Genomic DNA, 24283 nt, shown 5'->3' on the forward strand with positions numbered 1-24283 from the left:
GGAGAATATAGTTTTGAGAGGAATGTTGATGAGACGCTTTAATGTCATCTTATAGTTTAACATCAACTCTCGTGCCAGCATTATAAAACATCTTGTTAAAAACATGAGTGACAAAAAATCCATGAAAAATCTCACTTTTGAGAAAGGGGAGCATTTTTTCTCACCACCATTTAGTGTGGTATGTGCTCACCATCCTATTTATCACTGTTAGATGAGTTTGAATTCCGAGATTCATGTAGTAGATAAACACAAATCTCAAAATTCAAACTTATCTAACGGCGATAAATAGGATGGTGAGTATACACCACACTAAATGGAAGTTTGCACAAATACCAACTAAAGTTATAATATGTTCAAAACCAGAGAAGTGTTCCATTATAAAATATTGTGCAAAAAATATAAGATGACGGAGACTTCTCACTTTGAGAGAGTCTCCTTCTTACCTCTAGCATTTCTCTTCTCCTTTTCCATATTATTATAGCATCTCAGATAACAATGATATTTAGCTTGGGTTGGGAAGTTGAAGAAGTTTTGTAGCGTCGGAAGTTGAAAAAGTATCTCAAATAATGAAAGCTTAAATGCGGCAGAAATTCGCAGCGCAGCCTTCATCGTAACAAGTTCTATTTTCCAAAAAAGAAGAACAATTATTACAGCAATTACCTGCTCCAGTAATTAATTAGCCGCATCCTTTGGAAAATTACAGATTTACTACTACAAGTCTACAAGCGCTGAAATAAAATCTTAAGCGCTGCAATGGCTTCTCTTCTTCCGGAAATGGATCCTCGTCAACGGCTGAGCTTTTCTCCTACCACTCCCCATTTTTTCAAGATCATCCCTGTTGAAACATCTAGATACAGAAAACTTGTAATTATTCATCTGTATCAAATATTTTTTTGACAGAAGATTGCTGATGAGCTAGCTAGCTAATTGAGCTTCTTTTTTTTTTTTTTTTTTTTGCTTTTGTTGTTGTACAGAGGATTCCGAAGAAATTTGTGAACAACTATGGAGAAAATCTATCAAATCCAGTACATTTCAAGCTTCCAAGTGGTGCAGAATGGGAAATCGAAGTGACAAGGCGTGGTGGGGAGGTTTGGTTTGACAAGGGTTGGCCAAAGTTTTCTGAGTTTTATTCTCTTGGCTATGGTGACTGTCTCATTTTTCGATATGAATGGAATTCCAAATTCCATGTTTGCATATTTGATAGAAGTGCCACGGAGATTGAGTATCCATTACCATTGCCGGGGATGGAAGAAACTGATGAAGATGATGATGAATCTGTGGAGATCCTGGAGGACTTTCCGCCGTGCCCAAAAACAAGGCAGAAATCTCCATTGTCGTCTCCTCCTCCTCGCAAGAGAAAGAGAATAAGTACTTCTATTGGTTCTACAAGTAAAAAATTAGAAACCAAAAGCACTTTATGGATGAAACCATTGACTGAAAATGAGAAAGCTATTGCCCTTCAGAGAGCCATCGATTTCAAATCCGAAAACGCTCACTTCAAGGTTGCCATGCAGCCTTCCTACATATTCAGCCAATTGGTAAGCTTTCTATGGTAAAATCTTCTGATATGATAACCATAATTCTCTTCGAAAATGTTTTCATGCTGCCTTACTTACATTTTCTTTTTCTTTTTGAAGGTTTTGCCTTCTGAGTTTGCCAAGAAGTATCTTACGCAGCATCCAACTGGTAGTGCCATCCTTCGAGTTCCGGATGGAAGAACTTGGAATGTTAAATTCAAATATGATAACAAAAGAGCGCGATTCCTGCTTGGTTGGCCGGCATTCGTAGAAGACAATAATCTGAAAATCGGCGATGTGTGTGTATTTATGTTGATTAAGGGCTTTAAAATTACATTTGAAGTTGCCTTTTACCGCAGGAAAGAAGCTGCAATTTGTTCCATTTCTTCTGCTGCAAAGGAATGTAGTGGGGGCCTGCGAACCGCTCAGAGAGGCCAGGAACCATTCACAATCTCTGAAAGATCAAGAGCATATAAAAGCTACACATCTCTGGATTATGAAGGTGAAGATGAGGACTCTGTTGGAATCTCGGATTTTCAACGGTGCACGAAAAAAACGAGGGAGAAATCACCATTATCCTCTCCTCAACCACTCAAGAAAATCAGAACAAGTAATAAAGCAGCAAAAAAACGCAACATCAACTTTAGGCCAACAAAGATTGAACCTCGCTCAAAATCTGCAGTCAACAGTAAGCATATATTAGAAAATTTGGTTACGTACTAAATAGGCAATGTTTTTTGAAAGACCTCAACGGTATGAGGAAATACTTTAGGCACTTTAAAAAAAAAAAAAAAAAAAAAACAGTATTGAATTTATTTTTCCATCACTTTGACTACTTTTAACGCATTACTTTTGTTTTGGTCACAGGGGAAGATGAATCAAATGATGATTCTGTTGTATCCTTGCACAAATCTGCCTCCTGCACGAAAAATATCAAAAAATCTCTTTTGGCATCAACTACAAGTGGAAAAGCTATAGCTCTTGAGAGAGCCATTGCTTTCTGTTCCAAATCTGTAAACCCTTCGTTTTGGATTGTCATGCAACCGTCGTATGTCACTCAAAGTTACTTGGTAAGCTTTTGTATATACAGAATCCTTTGAAGCAAATAACAAGATTAATGTTAATTATTCCAATATTTTTCTGAAATACTTTGTTCTCGTCCTAATTTGCTGTTTTCCATTTTTTCAAAGCATTTACGATCAGAGTTTATCAATAGACATCTTAATATGAAGTCTGCTGGTCGTAATGCCATCCTTCAGGGTCCAAATGGAGGAACTTGGTCTGTTAAACTCAAATGTGAAAACTCGAAAGGCAGGTTCCTGCAAGGTTGGCAAGCATTTGTAACGGACAATAATTTGGAAGTGGATGATGTTTGTGTTTTCACCTTGATGAAGGACGTTAAACTTTCTTTCGAAGTTTTTTTGTTCCGCACTACAGAAGCTGCAAATTGCCGCATGTCTCCAACAGGTAAATAATCAGCTATTAATTTTAGAATTTGCGCCTAAAACGGAACTGTCCCACTCTGTTCCGTTCTTCAATAATGAATTTGTGCACCAGGAACTGTGGTCCGTTCTTCAATAATGAACTGACTGTTGATTTGTCATGGGTAATGAACCGGCTGAGGTCGGTTCGCCCATATCATTATTGTCAGCAAAACATACGAACATATTATCGAATACATTTTCGACAATATTGATGCCCTTTAAAGAATGGACGTCCTGCACAACGTATTTCTGTGGTGCATAAGTTTAATTATGTCTAACCAAAAATTTTGGCCGAGGAAATATGATGATTATACTTTGTTGGTTTTATTAAAGGGCCTTCCGATACATCTTTGAGCGCTGTTGAAGCTGCCAACAAGTTCGTTTCAAGCAATCCATTCTTCAGAGTCACCCATGGTCTGGGGTCATCCCGTGTGTTGGTAAGTATCATTGACAACATATATTTACAACTTAATACCTGTTAATCATCTCCATTATACACAGGGCCAGTGCGAAAGTTAAAAGTAAGGCCATTTTACATTTAAATACTTATTTTTTTTAACCATGTATAAATGCCAGAAACAAAATTTTATAGCTAAGAATCATCGTCAGAAATCGTCAATTTACAAATATTATCATGCATAGGTGCCACCCATACATCGTTGATCTGTCACATATGTATTCATACTCAAATAGTTTTTTTTTTCTATGTATTTAGAAAAATGCTTTGTGGTTCAAAAAAACAGAAAAATGCTATTGAGACTCACTTTCACAAACAGTTCTAGTGTTTCTCTTGTGTTTAATACTATATATCTATTTTGTGCAGCGTATTCCAACTAGTTTTTCCAAGAACTTCATTGAAAAGAAGAAACAAATTGTGAAACTTTGGGTTGACGATAGAATGTGGCATGTGAACTTGACTGTTCATTGGCGTAAGGCACTTAAATTATCTGCTGGCTGGGCTGCATTTGCTAAGGGAAATTGTTTGACAGAAGGAGATGTTTGCATATTTGAACTTCTCGACAGAAATGATATCTCACTGAAAGTCTACATATTTAGATGTTGATTATTGTGGTGTTTAGTTTGTCTTGATAGGGTTTTGCTTTGTTGGGTTCCACTGCTCTTTGTTAGAACTGTTTGAGGATGCTTTGGTAGACCTTATGGGTTCTTGCCTCATTTTGGTTCAGTCTTCTTTTCATTTGGTAATAAGAGCAATATCTGAATATCTGATGGATTATGAGTTAATATTGCTTTAATTTCAACCAGTTATGTGCAAACATCTAATTACTTCAACTAGTTTTGCATGTTCCTGGACTCAATCAGATGCATGCCATTGTATCATTGATGTTCTATGTTCACATTTCATTGCATCTGCTCATATTCAAATTTGATGTCAGTGCCTTGTGTTGTGAATTAATGGGCTGGTTATCGGAAAGTGTTGGAAATTGGCTCGGCTGGTCGGTGGACATGAGGGAGAAATCTCTGTTACCATGTCTTCAACCATTCAAGAATATCAGAACAAGTTCAACTAGTAAGGAAGAAAAACCTAACACAGCAGTCACGATTTCATTGCTTCAGCATGGGGAGTGACTATGAATGAATTTTGATTCTAAACGCCAATTGGAAGGGATGAAATGACAATTTTAACATGTGAGGCTCACGTGCAAGCTATTAACGATGGACATGGCTCTCTTTCAAATACATTTTTATTTTTTATTTTTGAACAAAACGATATTATTTACACCTTAGTGTATGTGTATGGGAGTGAGCTAAGTCTCACAATAGTAGGTTATGACGTATTCCTCAAGTGCTAGGCTTGGAAGGATTCAATGGGGAGGCCATTCATTCAAGCAATTACGAAAACGACACGAAATATGGTGGGAAAATTGTTTTGGTCGTTGGGCCTGGAAATTCAGGCATGGAAATTGCTAATGATTTGTCAAACTGGGGAGCTAAACTTCCATTGTTGTCCGTAGCCCGGTAAACTTACGTCTTCCTTTTTCTCCCACACAACGCCAACTAAGCTATTTTGTTTTAGCTCCTTGAATGTGCACTCAAATTTGTATTGATCATCTTACTTTGCCTACATTAATATTTAAACTTTAGTAAAAATCGCAGGTACACGTTCTCAACAAGAAAATGGATTGACTATTAATATTTAAACTTTCGTTGTTCAGATGATGCACATTGTATATCAAACGACATTAGTTCGTGTTTGAACTTACACTACAAGAAAATGGATTGACTATGATGGATTATCAAGCGTGATAGAGTAACGTGGCATTCATAGTAAATTCATCTGATATTACAACAAAAAAAAAAAAAAATCGTTTTCTTTGAACCTGCTGACCAGATATTGTTTGTAAGATTCATTATTTTTATTCTTTGAATTGATTTTTCAATAAGTTAATTGATTCTTTGCATGTGTTTTTGGTGAATGAAACTTTGATATACACCTGGTAATTTCTTACACGATCCGTTAATATGATATGTAAGCGATATGAAAATAAAAGATTTTGGATCGACACAATAACTAATCGGGATCACACGATAACAACCTGTTATTAATGGGTCCTTAACGGATTAACACGAGAGTGACACACGGATAACCTATTTCGACACATTAAGAAAAAAGTTATAGTGTACATGTATATAGTGAATATTAAAATATGTATTATTGAATTATTATTCTATATAAATTTGAACATTTTAAGTTTTATTTATTTTTATAATATACTATAGGCAAGGAGTAAGATTAAAAAATGATAAAACACATTAAAATTAAAAATATAAAGTAATTTAAAACTATCAAACACATTAAAAAATATAACAATTAATTTACAAGTGCAAAAAATGTGAAAAAATATGCAAATGCTCATGATCACATTCAGTACACTTTGAGGATGGGTACATTGTGGTTTGAATTTTTAGAACCATACAAACCCTCGTGAATAGTATTTTTAAGGGAGTCAAAATGAACCAATATCATTTCCCTTGGTGATTCATGAAAATTGAAGGGTTTTATTGTAAAAAAACGTGCAAGGTTTCCTCAACCTTGAAACGCAACTCCTTTCGTTTTGCATATCCTTGAACATTTGGTATTTTGTAGTAATGTACTAATGTTTTTCATTAGACTCTTATTTTGGAGTATGTAATACTTTATTTTACAGTAAAAGCATTCCCGAGTTGCTTCGTGTAAGGAGATAATTTCAGCATGGTTAGACGAAGTGGCAACTAAGATCAGTTTAGTTGACCTCCAAAAGATTAAAGTGCCTCCAACGGTAAAAACATAACCCATTTGAGAATGTGCCTTGTGTGGATCAGATAAGTATCTTGCATCGTCATAACCAACAAGGCGAGAATTGACTCGAGATAAGGGAGAGTTTGGCTAAGTCACACAATGAGCAACCTAATTTGGTATCGAATTCATCATCCATGAGATTCGAACCTAAGACCTCTCACTTCCAAGTGAAGACGAATACCATCAGACCATAGTACTGAGTGGCTAGAGTATGTTGACACGCCCCGACCCCGAGGTCCTAGGGACATCGAGATGGTCACGTGGCACCCGAAGGGTGACGAAACCATTTAATTAAAACAAAAACTGAGAAAATAAACTAAAGTACGCAATAAAGGCTAAAAACCCAAATAAAAGTTCAACTTCTAAATATTGAAATTAGGTAAACACACAGCACGTCCAGAACATAATTCTAATACAGAGTACAAGCAGAACTAAGAATAAAGAAGTGCTATTACAATAGGTGGCAAAGCGGAGCGAATATGACACAAATCACTAGTAAGGGAACGCCTCGTAGCTCAAGTCGTAATCCTCGTTCCTAGGTCCTGAAGGGGGCGCAAAACAAAGGTGAGTGGACCAAGTTTATATATACAGTACTAGTAAAACAGTTATCAACATACTAACCCCCAGGTTTATGAAAACACAAGTATAATGATAAATATAGGTTTTCCGAAATCTAGCATGTCGTGCAATGTCTCAAATCATAAATCGCATAAATAATAAACACTAGTGAATGTCCGATACAACTCTCCAGGCCCCATGCCGGCTCCCCGTCTCTGAGCACACAATCAAAGGAAAATACACTTCAAGCCCCTTGCCGGCTCCCCGTCTCTGAGCAGACAGTCAGAGGAAAACACACTCCAGGCCCTATGCCAACACCAAACCGTCGCCCGGAACGGACCGGATCTATCCCTACGTCCCGTAGCGGAAAGGACCACTAGGTAAGTACAAAACCAGTGAACATACATATATTGAAAATCAACTTCATAGTATAAAGTCATCCATCATCTATACTATAAAGAAGTGTTATAAACATGTTCTAAATATCATATCGTCATCCATCAGATATTCTATAAGAACATGGGTTATAGGAAAAATAGTAATAATTCAAACTAGCCTCAATAAGCATATTATCTCAAAACGTTTCATAAAACATAATCGTAAAGTCATGCTTTTGTGTGTATGCAATTCTACCATTAAAACATGCATTTTTTAGAAGGGGTCCACTCACCGTACACCGATGGTGCAAGCCGTACCAAACAGGAATAACGGAATCACCGCTAAGAATCGCACCTAAACACATAATTGAGTACTTTCAGTCAAACTCTACTTAAACGATTGAATTTGAGAAAACGGACATCGGAAACGGGTTTAGAACGTCGAAATTAGCCTAGGAGGGTCCCCGCACGAAAACACAAAAAGTCAACGGTCAAAATCAACGTTGACTAGTCAAAGTCAAAAGTCAACGTTAATCGTTGTCCCAGTCAACGGTCATTGGGTCAAAGGGTCAAAGTCAACGTGTCAGAGTCAACATGTCAACGGGTCACGGGTCGGGTCAGGGCTTTAGGGTTTTGGGTTAGGGTTTTGGGTAATTGGGTTTAGGTTTTTAGGTGGGTTGGGTAAAAACAGAAAATGGTTTGGGTTTTGGGCTAACAGGCCCGAAGGCCTTAAATAAGAAAAAGGGAAATGGGTTTTGGGCTGCAACCAAGGCCCTAAGGCCTTTTGGGTTTTTAAAATGAAATAACTAAAAACCAAAAAAGGAAAGGGTGGGGATATTGGGCCAAAGACCCAAGTCAGGCCTAAGGCCCGCGGGGAAACAGAATGGCCCGAAGGCCTGGGTGCGCCGGAGAAGACCACCGGAGCTTCCATAGCTCCGGCCAACTTCAAACACTCGAACTAGCCCCCGATCTAGGTACCAAAATGAAGCACTAGAGGAGAGGAGTAGTTTTATACCTTGGATTCGCCGTGAAACGGCTTGTGGTGGCCGGAAAATCCCTCGGAAACCACACACTCGCCGGAAAGTTTGGGTGCCTTCACCCGTGCCAAAACTCTCCAAAACCTTGAAAATTCATGAACCCAACTCAAAAACCACATCTAAGCAAAGTCTAACATAATAAAAGAAGAAGAAAAAGGGCTTACCCAACCGGAAAAATCACAAAACTCGCCGGAGGTGTTCGTGTCCTCCGGCACCGCGAGCAGGGGAGAGAGAAAGAGAGAGAGGGAAGTAGTTGGACGGCGACGATGGTGATGACTTCCTCGAGTAGGTGTAGCTGTGGGTGTGTGTGTGTGTGGGTTGTCACGGGTAGAAGAAGAAGAAGAGGAAAGAGAGAGAAGGAAAGGTGCAGACATACCAAAACAAAAGAAAAGAAGGAAAAGAAGAAAAAGAAAAAAGAAGAAAGAAGAAGGGAAAGGATGTCACGGCAGGGGGGCCAAAAAGAGCAACAAAAGTAAGGGAGTTGGGGTGCTGCCACGTGGCAGCTTAGGGTAGAGAAATAATTTAAATTTTTCAGATCTTGAATGTATAACAAAATGAGGACCAAAGTGATAATTCTATAAATTTTTAGGGAGAAATACAGAATTATCTTTATAAGCAGGGGCGGGTGTAACATATGTAATACTTAAAAGACGAATGTTGTTTTTATGTTTTGAAGTAAGATTTATGTGACAATGTTATATACATATACAAATTTAATATTATGTTTTCAATTTTTTTGGGGTCAAATTGTGTTTTTCATTTCCATTATTTATTTATTTAAAATATATTTTCCTTAACAGGTAACGTATTGGGTTATATTATCTGAAAATATTAATGAGTCGATTTCGGGTCGAGTTATATTACCCGTTTACTTTAATGGGTGTTATACGACAAAACCCGTTAAGATATGAGGTATATCATGAAAATGACACGAACATAAAATAACACGATACGAATGTCAGATCTACTTTGATACGTTGGTCACATCATAGAGAGTATTTCCTCCAATAAGGTTGTACCTATCTTTTTGTAGGGGTATGTTATCCACACATTCCTTTTTACTTCTCTCACACCCCTTACTAATTTATGTCCTTTGATTTTCTTCAATTCATCCGATCCGACGGCCGAAAATTGAAAAGATGTGAGAGAAGTAAAAAGAGGTGTATGAATATCACATCCTTTTTGTAATACAAATTTAACTGCATCGCATTTATTTTTTGAATTAGAAAATTTCCTCTTAATTCAAGTACAATTACAGCTAACTAACATCAACTCAACTATTGAAAGACTAAGGTGGTTTGATAGTATTTCGTTTTAGTTTTCAATTTTAAAAAAAATAAAAATAAAAAACTTATTTGATAATTATTTTTATTTTAAAAAAATGAAACCTAATAACAAAATAAATGAAAACTAAACAGTTAAATTTTAAAAGCTCATGAAAATAACGTGCGTGTGCTTCATTCATCATGGACTCAAATTTTATATCAAACCCCAAATATAACTTTTAATTTAAGTCAAAATGTAACATTTAAGCTCGATTTTTCCTTCATTAGAGATGACAAAGAAAATAAAAGAAGATTAATAAAGAATTCATGAAAACCAATCAAAGCAGTCCGTTGGGATGTAGCTAGTTGTAGTAAGTACTGCTACTGACTAAAAAGCAGTGACTATTCAGCTGATTAAAATCATTAGATTCTGTTTCCTGAGGATAATCTCTTTCCACTCTTCTCACTTCTCGAGATTAACCTGTCTAGTCGGTAATTTATAAGAGAATTTATCGGACCGGATCCCTTCCGGATTTTTTTCCTTTTAGAAATTTGTGCATTTAAAATTTGATTTCATGATCGAAATTATTATAATTTTTAAAATGAGTTTTTATTTGTTGTCGTTTAATTAATTTTTAACGATGTTCTAATTTGATAGATTAGAAAGAAGAGAATTCGCAGGGCATCCTTTCTGAAATTATCCATCACATATGAGATCAAGCTTCAACCATCTTCAAACCCAAAGCTTTTGAATCAGTTCAACCATGGCTTCTTTACGGCCAATATTTTCATCTACAATACCGCATTTTTTCAAAGTTATTCTTGATGACACATCAAGAGACACCAAACTTGTAAGCTTCTCTCTCTCTCTCTCTCTCTCTCTCTCTCTCTCTCATAAAGATTAGAAAATGTTCTTTTAACTTAAATTTCGACATGTGCAGAAAGTTCCGATGAAATTTGTGATGAAATATGGAGAAGAGTTATCAAGTCCAGTATATCTTAGACTTCCATGTGGTTCAGAATGGGAAATAGAACTGAGAAGATGTAATGGTGAGGTTTGGTTTGAGAAGGGTTGGCCGGAGTTCTCCAAGTTTTACTCTCTTGACTACGCTTTTTGGCTAGTTTTCGGGTATGAAGGGAATTCAAGATTCCACGTCTTCATATTTGATAGAAGTTGCACAGAAGTTGACTATCCCATAAAATTGCCGGAGAAGGAAAAAACCGATGACGAAGATGACGAGTCGGTTGAAATCTTGGATGATTTTCCTACAAGCCGAAGAAGAAAGGGGGAGAAACATTTATCTTTACCATGTCCTTTGCCTCCGAAGAAAAAAAGAAGGAGCTATTCAAGGATGCATCCATTGACTGACAAAGATAAAGCTATAGCTCTTCAGAGAGCCATTGATTTCAAATCTGAAAAGCCTCACTTCAAAGTTGCCATGCAGCCCTCCTACATATTCGGCCATTTGGTAAATCCCCTTGCATAAATATTAATCAAATGTTCTCTCTTTTCAAATAAACAAACATTTCGTTTTCTTTTGAAGATTTTGCCGGCGGGCTTTGCCAAGAGACTGTTAGACCAAATACCATATTGCATTCCACATGTGCTGCTGTCAGGGAATATTGCAGAGTTGATGGAGCAGATGCTTAATGGAGCAGATGCTTGCTGTCAGGGAATGTGCAGTTGATGGAGCAGACGCATGCTTGCTGTCCATGCTGCAACACAGCAGATTTTTATTATTGATGTGCTGCTGCATGTGTGGAGTGCAGGCGTGCTGATTGATGGGCTGCTGCATAAATACCATATTGTATTCCACATGTGCTGCTGTCAGGGAATATTGCAGTCCTTGTATTTTTAAACTGTAAAGTGTGTTTGTTGTAGTATATATAACAAAGCCTTCCCATAAGGCTTTGCTGTGGTGAATTATTTTATACAAATCAGAAATTCTTTCATGGTATACGAGCCCTAGCAGTCTAACGACTTAGATCCTGTTTATTTTTTTTTCCTCTCCATGGCTGATACCACAAACGGCGCTGCAACTTCCAACCCTACTATGAATCCTTTCTCCTCTATGACTACGCTTGTTAACATAAAACTAGATCGAACCAACTATCCTTTGTGGTTGGCTCAGATCCTTCCAATCCTCAAGAGTCGTAACCTGATGGGATATGTTGATGGGTCCATCGTCTGTCCACCCAAACATCTTCCTGGTGCTGCTGCTGTCAACCCTGCCTACACAACCTGGGTGCAGCATGATCAACTGATACTAAGCTGGATCAATGGCTCTCTCACACCCTCTGTGTTGTCCGTTGTCGCCAGCAAGAGGTCCTCTCATGATACCTGGGAGGCTCTAGAGCAACGGTATGCTTCTACGTCCCAAAATCGTATTTTGTTTCTTCGCAATGAACTGATGCAAACTAAGAAAGGTGACATGTCTATTGCTGATTATCTTGATCGAATGAACTCGATTGCTGATAACCTTGCCCTAGCTGGCAACCCCGTGACTGATGATGAACTGGTCCAGATTATCTTGAACAATTTGGGCCCTGCCTATGAAATGACAGTGAGTGCTGCTCAAGCACGTGATACTCCAATCGCGTATCCTACACTTGAGGCCCTCCTTCTGACTACCGAGAGACGCATGGCTGCACAGAATGCTCTGTCTGTGGAGGCTGCTCCGGTGAATGCTTTTGTCACTACCAGAGGTCGTGGTGGACGACTTCGTGGAACTGGACGTGGTGCTTTTCAGACCGCACGTGGTGGTGGTGCGATCAATCCGCGGGGGTTCTTTCCTCGCACCAATAATCAAAGGGCAAACTCGGCATGCAATGGTGAGAAAATCACTCCCACAGGAGAACGACTCACATGCCAGATATGTGGAAAACAAGGGCATCCTGCCCTAGATTGCTATCAAAGAATGAATGCAGCCTATGAAGGGAGAATTCCAGCAAAACAGCTTACTGCCATGGCAACATCTTCGGTTCCTCTCAATCGGCAGAATAATGGACAATGGCTTTTGGACACCGGTGCTAATGCACATGTGACTCCAGACATCCAGAATCTGGCAAACCCACAAGAGTATAATGGTAATCAGAATGTGGGTGGTGTAGGTAATGATACTGGCATTTCTATCTCTCACATGGGTTCGAATCAACTACTAACACAATCTTGCTCATTTAAATTGCAAAATATTTTACGCTGCCCCACTGCCTCTACAAACATTATTTCTGCACACCGTTTTACCCTAGACAATAATTGCTATTTACTCATATTTCCTCATTTTTTTCTTGTTAAGGACCTCAAGACCCGGAAGACGCTTTTCCGCGGGCGATGTGAGAATGGCTTATACCCATTTTTTGGTGGCAGTGGACAGATCCATAACCCTATTTCAGTATGTCTAGGCATTCGAGTCTCGGCTCAAAAATGGCATTCACGTCTTGGTCATCCTGCGTCGTTTGTTATCAAGTTTTTAATTTCCAAAAAACAAGTACCAATTCATGGTACTGCGGATGTAACGTTTTGTCATTCGTGTCCTTTAGGAAAAAGTACTAAGTTACCATTTAGTACTTCTGAGTCTGTTTCCCAATTTCCCTTACAACTTTTACATTCCGATGTTTGGTGTTCTCCAGTTATTTCAATTGAAGGTTTTCGATATTATGTTTTGTTTGTGGATGATTATTCCAGATACTCTTGGATTTTTCCCATGAAAAATAAGTCTGAAGTGTTTGAAATATTTGTTCAATTTAAAGCTAAGGTCGAAAATTTGTTTAATACTTCAATAAAAACCCTTCAATGTGATGAAGGAGGTGAGTACAAAAGTCGAAGTTTTCAACAGTTTCTTGCAACAAATGGCATTTCTCAACGGTTTTCGTGTCCAAAACACCCCGAGCAAAATGGCCTAGCAGAAAGAAAACATCGACATATTGTCGAAACGAGTATTGTCTTGCTTTCTCACTCTTCCCTTCCAAACAAATATTGGTTTGATGCATGTTCAACAGCAACTTATTTAATTAATCGATTGCCAACTCGAGTTCTGTCTCATAACTCGCCCTATGAGACATTATTTGAAAAACCTCCAAACTATGAGACCTTAAAGGTGTTTGGTTGTAAGTGTTTTCCGTGGCTTGTACCTTATGCACAAAATAAACTTCAACCCAAGTCCAAACCGTGTGTATTCTTAGGCTACTCACTGAATCATCAAGGGTATAAATGTTTGGACCTGTCCACGAGACGAATTTATTTGTCTCGCCATGTTCTATTCGATGAGGACTCATTTCCATTTAAGGAACTCACATCCTTGCGGGAAAACGTTGATGACACAGGTAGTTTTGCTTCTCCTGATCTTTTGTTCACATTTCCAATACTTTCGACAGCTATTTCTCCCTCTTTGCTGAATCCTAACCCTCCTTTAGAGTCCCCATCCCAGCAAAATCCTGAACACCCTACCCTTCCTCACCCTCCCATGTTATCCGCTCCTTCCAACCCTCAAACCACCTCATCTCCCCCTGACCCTAGTTCCACGAACCAAACTTTAAATGAGCAAGTCCCAGTTGTTGTGTCACTCCCGCCTCATTCTCTGCCACCTTCAGACCATGATCGTGCTTCCATAAGGCCGCGCATGATGACTCGCTCACAGTCTGGAATACAAAAACCTAATCCTAAATATGCTATGCATGTCTCTACTGATCTTTCTTTAGTTGAACCAACTTGTTTTAGTCAGGCAGTCAAGCACCACAAATGGAGGGAGGCCATGGTTCACGAATTTAATGCACTGCAGTGCTGTGGCACGTGGGAGCTTGTTCCTTATCATTCAAAAATGAATGTGCTGCCAAACAAATGGGTCTTTAAGATCAAACGACGGGCGGATGGCTCTGTAGAAAGGCACAAGGCGAGGTTAGTTGCAAATGGGTTTCATCAACAGCCTGGACTTGATTACACCGAGACCTTTAGTCCTGTGGTCAAGCACAGCACCATACGCCTGGTTCTTAGTTTGGCAGTTTCGAAAAAATGGCATATCAGGCAATTGGATGTACAAAATGCTTTCTTGCATGGATTTCTGAAGGAGGAAGTCTATATGCGACAACCTGCAGGTTTCATTGATGAGCAGCATCCAACACATGTCTGCAAATTGCAAAGGAGTATATACGGGTTGAAACAAGCTCCGAGAGCCTGGTTTCAACGTTTTTCAGAGTTTTTGCTTCAATTAGGGTTTCAGGCATCCACGTGTGATTACAGTTTATTTGTTTTCAATAACTCTGGTGTCTACTTGATTTTATTGATCTACGTCGATGATATATTGTTGACAGGGAACAGTACTCGCCACATGTCTAGCTTGATATGTAAACTGGGCACTTTGTTTTCAATGAAGGACTTGGGGCCTCTTCATTATTTTCTGGGTGTCGAAGTAACCTATTGTGGTGATCAAATGCATTTGAATCAGGCCAAGTATGCTGTGGACTTGCTTCAGCGTACAAAGTTTTTGGATGCTAAACCAATATCCACTCCTGTTTCCTGCGGACAGAAACTCAGTGCTTACACTGGTGAGCCACATGACAATTCCGAGATGTATCGAAGTGTTGTCGGAGCACTTCAGTATTTAACTATCACGCGACCAGATCTCTCATATGCCGTAAACCAGGTTTGTCAGTTCATGCACTCTCCAAAGACTACTCACTGGATGGCAGTTAAGCGGATCCTTCGATATGTTAAAGCCACATACAATCATGGTCTTGTGTATAAACCTGGTACTGCACAACTTACAGCATATTCTGATGCTGATTACGCTGGGAATCCTGATACAAGGCATTCCACAGGTGGTTTTTGCATTTACTTAGGGTCCAATCTCGTGTCTTGGAGTTCAAAAAAGCAGAAAACTGTCAGTAGGTCAAGTTCCGAAGCTGAATATCGGCAGCTTGCTTATACTGCTGCAGAAGTATCATGGTTCCGCTCTTTATTTCGTGACTTACACTTGCATCTTGATCGACCAACAATCTGGTGTGACAATGTCTCCTCCATTGCCCTTGCTTCAAATCCAGTTTTTCACTCCCGTACCAAACACTTGGAAGTGGATTATCATTATGTTCGTGAGAAAGTGGTTCGTCAAGAGTTATTTGTGAATTTCATATGTTCTCAAGACCAGATTGCTGATATATTTACAAAAGGATTGTCTTCTTCACGGTTCAAGAATCTTGTTTCCAAGCTTCCAGTTGTTTCTCCTCCTGTCAGCTTGCGGGGGGCTGTTAGACCAAATACCATATTGCATTCCACATGTGCTGCTGTCAGGGAATATTGCAGAGTTGATGGAGCAGATGCTTAATGGAGCAGATGCTTGCTGTCAGGGAATGTGCAGTTGATGGAGCAGACGCATGCTGTCCATGCTGCAACACAGCAGATTTTTATTATTGATGTGCTGCTGCATGTGTGGAGTGCAGGCGTGCTGATTGATGGGCTGCTGCATAAATACCATATTGTATTCCACATGTGCTGCTGTCAGGGAATATTGCAGTCCTTGTATTTTTAAACTGTAAAGTGTGTTTGTTGTAGTATATATAACAAAGCCTTCCCATAAGGCTTTGCTGTGGTGAATTATTTTATACAAATCAGAAATTCTTTCAGAGACATCTTATGCATCAGCCTGATGGTAATGCCATCCTTCGTCTTCCTGACGGAGGAACTTGGTGTGTTAAACTCAAATTATATGAAAAAGGGAAAGTGCGATTCCAGCGTGGTTGGTTGGAATTTGTAAGGGACAATAATTTGAAGACTGGAGATGTGTGCGTATTCATCTTGATCAAGGGCGTTGAACTTGCATTTGAAGTTGTCTTTTACCGCGGTATTGTCTCCAGGTTTACATGTAATAAGTTGTTATATTCGATTTGTGCTCAGTTACGAATGCATAACTTACACATACGATTTGTTATTTTCTTTTTTATTGTTGGGAAGGCGGCCATGCCAAAGGAGCTAGAGCTACGGATCGGGGAAAGTGGGAAATTGGCACATCTAGCTCTCACGATCCTTATGCTGGAAAAGAATGCAGTGGAGGCCTGAATTTGGAAACTGGTTATGAAGACCATGATGATAAATCTGTCGAAATCCTGGATGATCTGTGCCCGAGAAAATCAAGGGATAAATCACAAGTAATGCGCAAGTTGGAAGAAACTGATAAACATGATGATGATATTAGTAGAGATTCTGATGAAGTACAAAGTGATCCAACAATACCTGAGGAGGAAGAAACAGATTATGAAGATGATGAGTCAGTCGAAATCTTGGATGACTTTTCACCCTGCCCAAGAAAAGCAAGGGAGAAATCTCCATTACCATGTCTTCGGCGACACAAGAAAATGAGAACATGTTCGAGTAGTAAAGCAGCAGAATGCAACACCAGCTTCACAGCAACAAAGACTCAACCTTATGAAATCAAGAAGTCATTCAGAAGCAAAGATTCGCATTGCTCTAAATCAGAAGTGAAAAGTAAGGAATGTATATTTAGTTTTATTTTTATCTTTTACCTTGTTCTGCCTTCCTACCAAAAAAAATTAAGATGCCACTTTATGTTTCTTGTAATATCTGATAGGAGAACATGATTTTCCCACAATGAAAGAAGTTGGAGGCTTGTCTAGCAGTCCAATATTCCAAAAACGAACACCTGATGTTCTGGGGAGGGAACATGCATTGACCAAAAGCGAAAAAGCTCTGGCTCTTCAGAGAGCCAATGCTTTCAAATCTGCATACCCTTCATTTCCGGTTGCCATTCAACCAGCTTATATCCATAGTAGTTACCTGGTATGTTTTATGTACAACACATTCTGCGTGAAAAAGATTAAGCACATACGTTTCCCTCTCAAAGAGCAGAATCACAATAGTCTCTCATAAAAAACTTTCTTATTGTCTTTCCTGGTCTCTGTTTCATTTTAGGGTTTGCCATCCGAGTTTGTGAGGACATATCTTAACAAGCAGCGTTCAAGTAACGTAATCCTTCAGATTTTAGATGGAAGCACCTGGCCAGTTAATTTCAAATATGATGTAACACCTCGATTTCAGAATGGTTGGTCGGTGTTTGCAAGGGAAAACAACTTGAAAGTTGGTGATTTATGTGTTTTTGAATTGATCAACCGCAATGAACTTACATTTGAAGTTGTCTTTTTCCGCGCCACAGAAGCTAAAAAGTGCTCCTCGTCAGCAGGTAAATCTGTTCATTTGCTAGTGTATACTTCTCCATTATGCTTGCATCATAACTTAGATTCTAGTATTTCTTTGTAATTTTTGGGGAATCCAGACCATGGAGGAGGAGCAATTGATCAAGTTGAAATAAAGAGAAGGTCCAGATGTAAAGTCAAATCGGGTTGTGAAAATGGTGTGTTGCACTCTTGATCCTTAATTTACTTGAAATTTTCAAGTCCACAAAAGTGAAAAATGCAGAAAATTTTGGTACTCAGATTATATTTTGTATGTTTTACTGTAGGAGAGTACACAAAGTTAAAGATTTCTGATCAGGTTACTCAAACGCCTTCATGTTTGAAGGCTTCAAGGGTTCTTGAAGCTGCCAACAATTTCATCCCATAAAAATCCTTTCTTTAGAGCCACTTTGGGGCCAACATCCAAGGCAATGGTAGTAGGATCATTGACATAACATTGCTTCGAACATAAATACTCCAACCTAATTACTTGTGCACGTATGTGTATATATGTTGTGTATGCACTATGCACGAATTATGTTCACTATTTATTATTCATATTTTGCAGTATGTACCATTGAAGTTTGCCATGAGATTCCCCCTACGAAAGGCGCAAACCGCGACCCTTCAGGTCGGAGAGCGATTCTGGCCTGTGAATTTGATTGGTTACACTAATGAGAGGAGACAAATGATCATTTCTGGTGGATGGCTTGCATTTGCGGAGGAAAATAGTTTGAGAACAGGAGATGTATGCACATTTGAACTCGTCGAGACAAATGACATTGTGCTGAAAGTTAACATTTTCAGAAGTTGATTAGGCAAAGTTCTTAATTTCTTTTAAGTGGGATGAAAGACCTCAGGTACCAACCACATTTTGCAGTCGAAATAGACCACTTTTTGCTGTAGTTAGAAAGGTCTATGGATACCTGGGATCACTCTGTATTTTGCTATGTTAACTTTTGTGCTTTAAATATTTTTGACCTTACAATCCTGGGGTTTTATTCAAGGTGCAACTTCCTATGATTGTGATGTATAAATCATCTTTTAAACAAAAAGTTTATTTGTGTCGTGAATGCAACTATTAATTAGAAATGCAATCGTGTAACTTTAAAGTAGAATCCCAATAAGATTTGGAGACTAAGGCCGTGTTTGGTACACAGTATAAGGAATCGGATATGACTAATAGTACAGACTAGGTTGTTTGGTGTCATTTCGTACTAAATAGTCGCCGGATTAATTTAAGCAGTCAGATAGGATAGTCGGGTATATACTTCGTAACAAACCATTCGAAAGAAATCAGATAACATTGTTTTTGTTTTCCATGTTTCTGTTGTGCAGATGATTCCAAAAAATATTTTGAGGGAATACAATAATGATCTATCAAGCAGAGTATACCTTAAGCTTCCAAGTGGCTCAGAATGGAAGATAGAAATGACATAATAAGAAATGAACCAACAAAAAATGTAAGCAAATATAACCATAAGCAATTTCTAATATATTGCTGTTGGGGTTTCTCAACCTATGTGACATTTTTGTAAATTCCATCTTTTGTTGAACTATTAACCCTTTTGTTTAACCAAAAAATTAAACATAGTAAAATACGTAAGAGGAATGCTAACGCATGTTTCCTTTATTCCGCCAAAATATGTTTCTCTTTTGTTGAACTATTAGCCCTTTTGTAAGGAGATTTTTTCAAAAGTATAACTTTTTATGGACTTTTTGCTACCTCATAGTTTAACGTCAATTCTCATGTCAACATTATAAAACATTGTATCAAAAATATAAGGTAACAGAGAATCTATAGAGGTAATTTTTCAATATGTAAAGGTAATTTCAAAGAATAAAAACCACAAAGGAAACCTTTTTTTTTTTTTTACAACGATATTATCTACACTAATGGGGAGGAGGGTGAGCTTAGTCTCGTGGCTCAAATTTATCTTTGACGCGAACTTAAGATCTCTTACTTATAAATAAAAATAAATACTACTAAACTGTAGTATTAAGTGAAGAGAATTTTCTCACCTACTCGAAACCACCGTTACTTTTTAGGCAGACCACCGTTGCTTTTTGGGGAACGTAAATTCGCAAAAAGAGGAGAGTACTTTCTCTCCACCATTATTCCTCCGTTTTCAGAAGAGAGAGAAGTGAAAGAAAACGAAAATTCAAAATGGCAAGAAGATCAAGAAGAAAACCCTCCTTTTTCAAGGTTCTTTTAGATGAATTTTCTAGCCAGTTGGAACGTCTACCTCCTATTTATACTCTATTATATGCTTCACATAAAAATCACCGTTGTTTTCTTCATATTTTGTCTTTTGGAGTCTAATTATTTGGTTATGTAAAGGGAGTCTTAAACCTTCCAAAGTCTCTTAAACCCTGAAGAGAAATTTCAGTAAGGTTGTTTGCTAACGTCAGCTCATAGGCCTCATCCTTTAGTGAGAGGCGTCCTATATATGCGTGCACCCCTTAAACCCTACCTCTTCATTGAAGGCAGACTAAAATCCCAAGAATATGTAATTGGTAAAGTTATTGAATTGTTTATGCTATAAGAAATCCCCCCTTCAAATGAATTTCATTGTCACTCTTTGGGCATAAATTTCTATCTGTGATAAAAATATGTACTTGATGACTACATCACATATTTATCATAGCTCTTTGCTTAGAACTTCTAATGCATTCCAGTCTTCAACGTTTACATTGTAGATTGATAATCTACATCCGAGTCTTTTGGTACCGCAAATCCCGGCGGCTTTTCTCATGCATTTTAATGGAAACGTACCTCAGCAGTTCCACGTTCGAACCTCAGCTGGGACTTGGTGTGTTAATGTGGAAAAAATTAATGACAGGTTCTTTTTCCAAAAGGGTTGGAAGAAATTTGTTCATGACACTGGTTTAGAGATTTGTGAATTCTTTCTTTTTCGATATGCCTTTAATTTGAGATTCTACGTTGACATATATGGAAGAAATGGCTGCAAAAAAGAGTTTGTAACAGTCACTGGGAAAACCGAGAGACCACATGAAAAGGGACATGATCATGTAATTCAGAGAAAGACCCCAAGAAATCATGAAAATCAGAATGTAGATAATCGAGGCCTAAAAGGCTCCACTTATGGAACTAGGACTAGTCAAGTAACTACTCCCATACAAGATGAAGGCTATGAAGCAACTGATGATACTGATTCTCAAACATTGATGCATCCGCGGTGGCTACAAGTACTGGGAAAGCTTATTCCCGTCGGAGAGACAATGTTTTTGGATCTGAAAACCCTTTTTTCAAGGTTGAAATGCGGGACACATATATCCATAGATGTTACTTGGTAAGCTTTTTTTATGGAAACAACCGTTGGAGGCCATTACAACTTCTAACTTCTATTTACATACGTCTATGTGGAACTGAAAAGAATTGAGCAATGATATTTTTAGATATAAAGTTAAATCACTATTATTCTCTCCTTAAATTTTATTAGTCTCTCATGTTTTCCTTTTTATTTTTCATCTTTTCAGACCGTGCCTTCTAAATTTGTTAATGCACATCTCATTGAGCAGCCTAGTACCATTACCCTTCGGGTTTCAGATGGGAGAACTTGGCGAGTGAAAGTGGGATTTCAAACAAGAGGGTGCCAATTCTTAGCTGGTTGGATCACATTTGTGCGAGACAATGAGTTAGATGTTGGCGATGTGTGTGTCTTTGTCTTGATTAACAAGTTTGAATTTTTATTTGAAGCTGTCTTTTACCACAAGGAAGAAGCTGAAAATCATCACATCTCGTCACCAGCAGGTAAGTAATCTGCTAAGTTTATCAATTTCTGTTCTCTGTCTGCCCTCTGCATAACATACACTTGTTTTCTTCTTTCTTTTTCGTTTTGGGAAGACAATCCACTTCAGAGAGCCAACGGTTTCAATTCTGCAAACCCTTTGTTCAAAGTTGTAATGCCGCACTCGTCTATCCATCACCGTAATATGGTAAGATTTCTATAGAAAACCCTGCTGACCCATCGCAAGTTCTACTAACTTCTATTTGTACCCGTTTGAACAGAAGTAAGCAATGACACATTCACAGAACAAACAAAATCATACGTGTATATATACACACACACACATAATATATTCACATCATGAATTTTATGTTGTCATTCATACTTTCCGTTTTTCCTTTCCTCTTCCAGTGTGTGCCATATAAGTTTGTCAAGACACATCTCGCTGACCACCCTAGTAACCTTACCCTTTGTGTTTCGGATGGGAGAACTTGGCCTGTCAATTTGGTATATGAAGGTCCAAAAGGCAGATTCATAGGCGGGTGGTCGGCATTTAGGCAAGACAATGATTTGAAACTTGATGATGTTTGTGTCTTTGTCTTGGTTAACAAGGTTGAGCTATTTGAAGTTGCCTTTTACCGCAAGCCAGAAGCTGCGAATATTTGCGCCTTGTGACCAGGTAAGCGATGTATTATGTTGTGAGTTTCTGTTCCATTAGGTCTGCCTTCTTCATAACTTAAAGAGTCTTAGACATGTATTGTTCATTCATTTTTGTTTCGAGGAAGGAAAGCGATGACGGTGGATCAATTGGAGTCGAGAAACTGAAAGAGAAGCGTCGTAGTTGTAGATGAAGCTTCACCTCATCACACGCTTCTCCTGCAAAAGAAGCAGTGGAGGCCTCCAATTACTCATTTGTTTTTCTGAATACCTTTTTGCTGTACATGATGAGAGGATCCATTGGACAATGCAGTGACCCTTCTTTTTATTTCCACCTTAGATATATACTACCTATTATATTTAGGGTTCTAATAATTTTTTAACTTTTAAAATCAGAAATTTTCAAAATATTTTTTTATCAGAATAAGTTCATAACGCTTGGTTAAATTTCAGATAAAAAATTTAGAATTCAAAGAATCTGTAATTACATTCCATTTCCGGTCTAATTTTTTGCAAATATTATAATTCGAAAATTTCAATGTTGGAAATGAAAACACCATTTCAACTATCCACCGCTGTTAAATAAGTGTACCACCTCTAGAAAATAAAAAATTGATAAAGTATTCATAAGGTTCTAAAAAACCTAGGCGTAGTCGGACGGTGAACTAGAGCTTAGCGTCTAGGCGGCCTAAACGGATTTAAGTAAATTTAGTATTTATTATTTTAATATGTACATATTTACTCATAAAAACTATACTTCCATTTTCATTAGTTTTTAGTTCACAAAGAATGTTCTTTAATTAATAGGTAGTGTAATAAATAATTAATTGACAACTCTCATTAACAAATTGACTAGGGTTTATTTTGGACTTTACTATTTGGGTGGACAAGCCCATTAAAGTGATTGGAAGCCCATTAAATTTTCACTAAAAAAAACCAACTGACGACGTCGTTTAACCTTAGATTATTTTAAAAGGTTTCATCGTCTTCTTCTTCTCTTCTTGACCTGCTCAACCTTTTTTTACCCATATGGCTGAGAAGATGAAGTGGTGCAGCTCCAAAAACTTAGTTGATCTGCTGACGCCCAACGTCGCCTTGTCCTACCTAGCTCCTTGCCCCGCCTAACTGCCGGCTAGTGGGTGATCCAATTTTTATACAGATTAGGCCTTAATCGGAACGGCAACCAGTCGTGAAGCGCCTAGGGGGCCTAGGCTCTTTTTTAGTACACTGAGTATTCATAAAGGTGTATATAAGACATACATTCCTTCAAATGCCTAAAACACCAAACGCATAGTTGATGGTTCTGTATTTCTGACAATTCCCCTGCTTAGTAGAGAAAGAGCTGAACAGGAAGAAGAAAATTGGTGATGGCAAGATCAAGTGCAACAAGAGCACCCACTTTTTTCAAGATTCAAACCTGATAGCTTTGAGTTAACAGTATTTAGAGTATATATAGCAACCTTAAGGGATTCTTATTTTATTTTATTTTTATAAAAATAGAGATTAGCTGTAAGGTTAACACCACATCGAATTTTAATGATCCGAACCGTTCATTTTTCAAGTTGCACCTCATAGATCATTCTTGCAAAATATTAGCCAAATCGGAAATGTTTAAGACATCTAATTAAGTTCAAATAAATTAACGAATACTTTGTTATATAAGAAACAATGAAATTTTTTCTTGCAAAATATTAGCCAAATTGGAAATGTTTAATATATCTAATTGAGTTCAAAGAAATTAACGAATACTTTGTTATATAAGAAACAATGAAATTTTATCTTGATAATTAAATAGGTAAATGGATTCGGATTGAATTGAATTTCTGTAATGATAATTTATGAATAAAGACTTACAAAATAGACGGTTCAGATTCGATGTGGTGGGCCCCATACCGAATCCCCATTTTTAAAAAGAAAAATGGAAATCCCTTAGATATATATAGAGGTTTGCATGTTATGGATCTATAAAAACAAAACATATAGATGAATTCGATAAAAGGATCACGAACTGTCTATTTATTTGTTACAAAGGATTGAATAAGTAATCTTAATTTTAATTTTTTTTTTTTTTTTGAAAAAAAAATAACATTTTTATAGTAATCTGTAACATGAACGATTCCGATCATAAACACAATAGCTACGAAGTATTTTGAAGAGCAA

General features: G+C 37.8%; 3 protein-coding genes and 1 long non-coding RNA gene across 4 annotated transcripts; all 4 read left to right on the forward strand.

Annotated features, from left to right (window-relative positions):
• The first annotated feature begins 547 nt into the window (after positions 1-547).
• On the forward strand, positions 548-2483 carry LOC125473084 (B3 domain-containing transcription factor VRN1-like). Its single transcript, XM_048575374.1, has 3 exons — positions 548-864; positions 975-1538; positions 1638-2483. Exons 1-3 carry the CDS (start codon positions 754-756, stop codon positions 2238-2240), a joined length of 1278 nt encoding a protein of 425 aa, XP_048431331.1. The 5' UTR covers positions 548-753; the 3' UTR covers positions 2241-2483.
• A 260-nt stretch (positions 2484-2743) lies between these two features.
• Positions 2744-4064, forward strand: LOC108867958 (B3 domain-containing protein REM19-like). The gene is made up of 3 exons (XM_048575223.1): positions 2744-2984; positions 3335-3438; positions 3825-4064. Exons 1-3 carry the CDS (start codon positions 2744-2746, stop codon positions 4062-4064), a joined length of 585 nt encoding a protein of 194 aa, XP_048431180.1.
• A 6203-nt stretch (positions 4065-10267) lies between these two features.
• On the forward strand, positions 10268-11224 carry LOC108867956 (B3 domain-containing protein At4g01580-like). The gene is made up of 3 exons (XM_018649900.2): positions 10268-10387; positions 10478-11005; positions 11081-11224. Exons 1-3 carry the CDS (start codon positions 10301-10303, stop codon positions 11222-11224), a joined length of 759 nt encoding a protein of 252 aa, XP_018505416.2. The 5' UTR covers positions 10268-10300.
• An 8992-nt stretch (positions 11225-20216) lies between these two features.
• Positions 20217-22451, forward strand: LOC125473237. The gene is made up of 4 exons (XR_007255095.1): positions 20217-21028; positions 21216-21674; positions 22079-22145; positions 22252-22451. It is a non-coding gene; the product is annotated as an uncharacterized LOC125473237 (long non-coding RNA).
• Positions 22452-24283: the final 1832 nt, after the last annotated feature.

Source organism: the organism of the source record quoted next, unplaced genomic scaffold (genome assembly GCF_019419815.1).
Source record: "Pyrus x bretschneideri cultivar Hongxiangsu unplaced genomic scaffold, Pyrus_bretschneideri_v1 Contig8, whole genome shotgun sequence".
In the NCBI taxonomy this organism is placed as follows: Eukaryota; Viridiplantae; Streptophyta; class Magnoliopsida; order Rosales; family Rosaceae; genus Pyrus; species Pyrus x bretschneideri.

What these genes read in the sequence shown, in the direction of transcription:
- LOC125473084 (XM_048575374.1), top strand. Translation starts at nt 754, where the DNA reads ATGGCTTCTCTTCTTCCGGAAATGGATCCTCGTCAACGGCTGAGCTTT. An exon ending in CATCTAGATACAGAAAACTT is followed by an intron (nt 865 to 974) that starts GTAATTATTCAT and finishes GTTGTTGTACAG; the next exon opens with AGGATTCCGAAGAAATTTGT. An exon ending in CCTACATATTCAGCCAATTG is followed by an intron (nt 1,539 to 1,637) that starts GTAAGCTTTCTA and finishes TTCTTTTTGAAG; the next exon opens with GTTTTGCCTTCTGAGTTTGC.
- LOC108867958 (XM_048575223.1), top strand. Translation starts at nt 2,744, where the DNA reads ATGAAGTCTGCTGGTCGTAATGCCATCCTTCAGGGTCCAAATGGAGGA. An exon ending in TTGCCGCATGTCTCCAACAG is followed by an intron (nt 2,985 to 3,334) that starts GTAAATAATCAG and finishes GTTTTATTAAAG; the next exon opens with GGCCTTCCGATACATCTTTG. An exon ending in TGGGGTCATCCCGTGTGTTG is followed by an intron (nt 3,439 to 3,824) that starts GTAAGTATCATT and finishes TATTTTGTGCAG; the next exon opens with CGTATTCCAACTAGTTTTTC.
- LOC108867956 (XM_018649900.2), top strand. Translation starts at nt 10,301, where the DNA reads ATGGCTTCTTTACGGCCAATATTTTCATCTACAATACCGCATTTTTTC. An exon ending in CATCAAGAGACACCAAACTT is followed by an intron (nt 10,388 to 10,477) that starts GTAAGCTTCTCT and finishes CGACATGTGCAG; the next exon opens with AAAGTTCCGATGAAATTTGT. An exon ending in CCTACATATTCGGCCATTTG is followed by an intron (nt 11,006 to 11,080) that starts GTAAATCCCCTT and finishes TTTCTTTTGAAG; the next exon opens with ATTTTGCCGGCGGGCTTTGC.